At 28.0% G+C, this 5824-nt stretch overlaps 1 protein-coding gene across 1 annotated transcript; it reads left to right on the top strand.

The window, feature by feature from the left end:
* Nucleotides 1–518: 518 nt before the first annotated feature.
* On the top strand, nt 519–1649 carry LOC124812636 (dopamine receptor 4). Its single transcript, XM_065789618.1, has one exon. It carries the CDS (start codon nt 519–521, stop codon nt 1647–1649), a length of 1131 nt encoding a protein of 376 aa, XP_065645690.1.
* Nucleotides 1650–5824: the final 4175 nt, after the last annotated feature.

A 5824-nucleotide genomic window follows, 5' to 3' on the forward strand; every position in this document is an offset into this window, starting at 1 on the left:
TTGCAATTTTTTTTCTTGATCATTTTTCTTAATGATTTTAATATCTATGCTCATAATTATAAGTTCTCATATATAATTTTGATAAACATTTTCAATGAAATTTTTTTAAAAAGTATAACGATATATGTATATACTGAAAAAAATAGTCATGCTGTTGTACGTTAGTTTTGTTTGCATTCATTGTTCAATGAAAACATACGGTTCTTAACTATTTTTAATTTAGGTTTATATATGCAAAAATGAATTTATATAATATCTAAGTTTATACATACTTGCATTAGGCATACAAAAATATTGAGAAAGTTGTTGTTCAAATAAATGAATTGCAACGCAAAGAGCAGCACGTATTCACAGGTTGGTGCCTTATCACGTAGACAAAAAATTTACCTAGTTAAGAACACTCGCACAAAACAATGTATAGCCATTGGGAAGTCATTTTTAAAAGTGTGTTATACTCTTTTTTTTTTGTGTGTGGATTGATCGGAAATGTTCTTGTTATTCTATTCTTCAGTTTAAAGATGAAAAAATCTGTTCAGTTTCGTTGGTTTGTTGTTCATCTTGCAATAGCTGACTGCTTTTACGCTGTTGTATCCCCTGTAAATTTCATATATACACTGGCAACAAATAACACTTGGACTATTGGTAAAGAGTTATGCAAAATATTAACCGTCTCCGGACCGCTTTCAGTAAATGTTAGTGCATGGGTATTGTGTCTAATGGGATACGAAAGATATCGAGCAATATGCCATCCGTTTGCTAGACGGTTTTCAAGAAAAATTATACATATTTCAGTTGTGATTATCTGGATTGCTTGCATGGGATTAAAAACTCTTGTTTTTATTAGAACTAATGTTTTAAAGAACGAGTGTTATACATATTTTCACAATGAATTGGAACAAACAATAAGTGCATTAGTGTCACTTTTAGTAGAAAGTGTTATACCAATTATTTTTTTATCTTACTATTTAGTGCGAGTGACCATAACTATGCGAAAAAGATCAAAAATTTTTGAAATAAATGACCATAACTCTATTTGTATTAAAAAAAAATCTAAAAATACGTCAAGCTCTTTCATTTCAAATGAAATAGATTCTAAAACGTACGAAGATAAGATTTCTCTAAGTAAAGAGAAAAGTTCTAAAAACTTACTTAAAGCATCGTCTTGTTTAAAAAACATCCGTCCAAAAAAAAAATCTTTCACAGAGATTGAAATGGTTGAGCAAAATGTACAAGATCCTGAAAGATTAAAGAAGGCAAAAACTTCAAAACGGTTGACTTTCAGAAGGTTAAAGCATTCTGTAACTAACTACGTAACGAGAAAAAATACGTTAAATAAAGCAGATCGCGAGACCGTTATTGTTTTCATATTGGCTGTTTTTATGTTTATATTAACAACATTACCTTGTAATGTAAATTATTTTGTGTCGTCCTATCTGTTTAGTTTTCATTTTAATAAAGAACAAGTTTCAAAATACGGCCCTATAATGTATAGTGTTAATGATTGGCTTGGTTTGCTTGTACTCTCGGGAAGTCTTTCAAATGTGGTTATTTATAGTGGAAGGTTCTCCGAATTCCGTCATCAAGTTTATATATGGGCCAACAATGTTATTGCAAAATTATTAAAAATTAAGTTGATTTCAGAAAAATGAATAATGTAGTTTTATGAAAATAACTATATAAGAAAATATTTTTTCATAAATTCACACACGTTTTCGTTAGTTTTTTGTTTATGTTAACATTGCCAACAAGTATCGTAAATAGTTAACGTTGGAGTCTTCAATTTGAGATAATAACATATCAAAATATTTGATATTGTTAGTGAGTTTTCAACTGACAAATCCAAAATGAAATTCTTAAATTTAGTTAAGGTTAAGCATTAGTGAGTTATTTGACAGACATCTTCTCAAAGTTTTACAAGACTATTATTGAACCTGAAACATTGAAGTTCTGCAGATGTATAAAAAATGTTTTGGTATAATAAGTATGAGCAATTTTATTTAATAAGTGTGAAGTGACTTAGTTTAATTGTTATTGTTGATTCCTTATGATAAATGCGAACATATACTAATTAATGTAAAAAGTTGGGACTGAAAAGATTAAAATACATTACTTTATATAATTTTTCTATTAACAAAACATAAAAAAAAAGAAAAAGCATTTATTAGCAAAATTTCAAAATCTAATTTTTTTTCATTTATCCTTATTTTTTTCTTCAATTTGTTATTTTTTTTCGGACTAATTTTCATAGCAATTTAGCTTAATTTTTGCGCTTTAACTAATCAAGTTACTTTTTTTTTTTTTTTTTTTTTTTTTTAGGTGCCCTAAGAAGTCCTAACGGTCTTGTCACAGAGCACCGCGGAAGTGCATTTAACCAGGAAGTTCACGCCTCCTTCCTTACCGTGACGCAAAAATACTTTATTATTGGTAATTATATGCGGATAAATTTTTATTATATGTAAATATATTAAAGTATTATTTATATATAAAATATCTAAAATAATTTAAAGGAGTATGTCCAACTTACATATATTTTTGGCCCGTTATTTTTTTTCTAAAACACATATTTATGCTCAAGGATGTTAGAAAACAATATAAAACTACACTTTAAAACTTAAAAATAATTTTAAACCCCCAAAAAATAATTTTTTAAGAAATTGTTTTAGTTTTTTTTCAAATTTGAAAAAAGCACGACCTTCTATAAAAATATTTAAAAGGCCGTGGTATTAAATAATCTAAGAAATAGATATTGTAGTGTTTGTCAAAAGAGAGGTGATAGTATAAGTTTGTTGAAATTAAAAATGAACATATGATAAATAAATTTGTTGATCATTTTAAACGCGATCAAATCTTATACAGGATAAGATCATTTGTTACAAGAATTTAAAATCTTTGAATAAAGCCATTCATTTATTATACAAATCATAGAAATAAAAATGTTATTTCTCACAACACACTTGTTGAAGATAGTTCTAATAATGAGTCAAGTCCTAATATTGTTCTTGAAAATTATGAAGATTTTAGTTCAAGGAGTGCTGATAATGATTCTTAAGAGTATCATTATGTTGATAACGACAATGAAAGTGATTATTGCAATAAATCTATTGAACACTGTAAAAAAAACTCCGTAGCATTTATCAGACTTTTTCCGTTGTTATATTACGGAAAAAATCCGTTTTCAATAAATTACGATCTTTTACCAATACTTTTAAGACTTCTGAGATAATCACATCATTTTATATAATTTTGTCCGTTTTTATGATAAGGAGTTCCGTATTTTTAAATTACGGACTTTAACCGTGTATTTTAGAATACTTTAGTATAGGGCTGCCATAAATGTCGGACTACCGACCGCGACAAAATAAAACAATGAAGCTAAAAATATTGATAAGTTTTTTTAAAGTTTTTGTTTGTTTATGGGGGAGGGAGGGGGGGGAAGAGAGTTGGTAACATCTTCTGACGGGTATTGAAAACAAGTTTTGCGCTTTTGCGTTATTTGAATAATTGAAATCAAAATTAAATTTAGCAGAAGTTAGAAAAGTACATAAACACCTACAAAAAAAAAATGTAAAAAGTGTCTCCAATGCATGTATTACCAGGGTTATTTTTTTAATGACTAATAGTTTTAAATTGACCGGGACAAACTACCCTTTAACAGGGATACTGGGACACGAACCTTTAAACCAGGCATGCCCCGGTGTACTAGGATGTATGACAGCCCATTTTAGTATAGCCTCTTATTTACAGAGCGCCATATTTCTTTTTCACGAGGAGAAATTATACACGTATATAATTTCAAGTTAGAGATTTTAATATATTAATATTTGTTTTACTGGAACCAAAGTGTTATATGTTTTTAAAGAAGTGCATTCCTAAAAAATTCTCTTTATTTAGATTAAGGATTCTGTTATAGATAGATATAGATCAAAGATAGTTAATTCTGAAAATTAGTTTAATTATATTATATAGGATATATATGGATATATATGATATATATGGTATATATATGGTATATACCTATTCTTATGAATTGAATTTTTTAAAGTTCATATTATTTAGAGTTACGTTTTTATAGTATATAAAAGTAACACTAAACAAAATAAACTTTAAAAAGTTCTTTAAAAATTTTTTCAAAAATTTAAAAAACTTTAAAAATTCTTAAGAAAAGGATCTTAATGCATTGTAAATAAATAAAACATAATTTACTAATAAGTCATGTTTTTTTTACAACTTTATTTAGACATTATATTGAGTTTGTGATTGACAGTGTATTTATTTGACATTATTCATTTCTTATAATATATATATACATATATACATATATATATATATATATATATATATATATATATATATATATATATATATATATATATATATATATATATATATATATATATATATATATATATATATTAAGGGTCTGCGTCTTGAAATAAAATTTCAATTAAAATTAATAAAATTTTATACCAATACCACAATTAAACCTACATGGTCTTGAAACATTTCAAGACCTATCAAGATTTAATTTTGCAGTTTTGTTACATTGTAATCATTTCAAGAATACCAAGACTTGACAAGACTTTTCAAGATTGCCAATTTTGGTCTTGTATTGTTATTCACTCTCTAAATAACAAGACTAAATTTTTTATTTTATTTAACAAAAGATGAAATCATAACATCAATTCGAGGTAAATGATTTTGAATTGTAACACTTTTATATAAGATTTAACTTGCTGATAATGTTTTTGGGCTTTTTAAATGAGTAGTTTGTAATTCATTATTTGGACTAGGGTTGGCAGGAAACTGGTAATTTTCCTAGTCAAACTTTGGAGCTGCATCGGACTTATCTTTAGAGACAAGTTTCCAACGACGAATTTCCGCAATGTCATAATTTTATTAGATATAAAGCAGCTTATCCACTTTTTCAGGCTGAAGGTTTGTTCTTTTGCATGACACAATACTTCCACATGAAGAAAAAACTTGTTCTGATGAAGCAGATGATGCTGGAACGCACAACCAATGACGAGCAACATCTACCAGAAGTGTATACTTGACCTCATTAGACTTCCACCAGTTTAAAATGTTACTTAGACCATCATCTTTTGTTAGCCTAGGCATGGATTTTGTACTCATCCCACTCAGTTTCAATCGGAGATTTGGCCAGTTCTGTTTGTTACTGAGCTTCACAAAGAGACAGAGCTAATGCCATCAAGTGGTCCTCCTCATCTTCACGATTAGTTAGAGTGGTTTGAGCTAAAAAAACTCTAACTAGATGATAGTATATTAAATACTCTAGTTTTTACACTAGTTTAAATCAATCTTATTTAGAAATTTTCATAATAAAGTTAGATTAGCTATTTTTTATTCTGCCAGCTCTTTTTCCTAAAGTTATAGAAATAATGATTTTTTTTTAAAGATCTGATTTCATTAACATTTTTCTGACAAGGTCTAGTAAAATATCTAAGTACCTCGAGTTTGTTCACTGAGCCATGTTTGGTGATTTTCATGATTGATGATCAATCGTTGGTACATCTCTTGAAAATTTTTGCTGATACACTCAACACCAACACCACGATAAAAAGGATTGAGCATATTTCCAAATACTTAGGCCTCCATTATTCCTCCACACTTTAAAAATTGCTTGTGGAACAGCTTATTTCGATCAGAAATCAGCATTTCGACAAATGATTTAGCTCCCTCTGATAATTCTTGAGTCACTTTTTTTTGACATGTGGATTGAAGATCAAATAAAACAGCCACTACCCTATTGATTGTTGGGTAATGGTCAGCAAACAAGGCCTCAGATACTTCTCCAACACGAACC

This window comes from Hydra vulgaris, chromosome 02, assembly GCF_038396675.1.
Source record: "Hydra vulgaris chromosome 02, alternate assembly HydraT2T_AEP".
Taxonomy (NCBI): Eukaryota; Metazoa; Cnidaria; class Hydrozoa; order Anthoathecata; family Hydridae; genus Hydra; species Hydra vulgaris.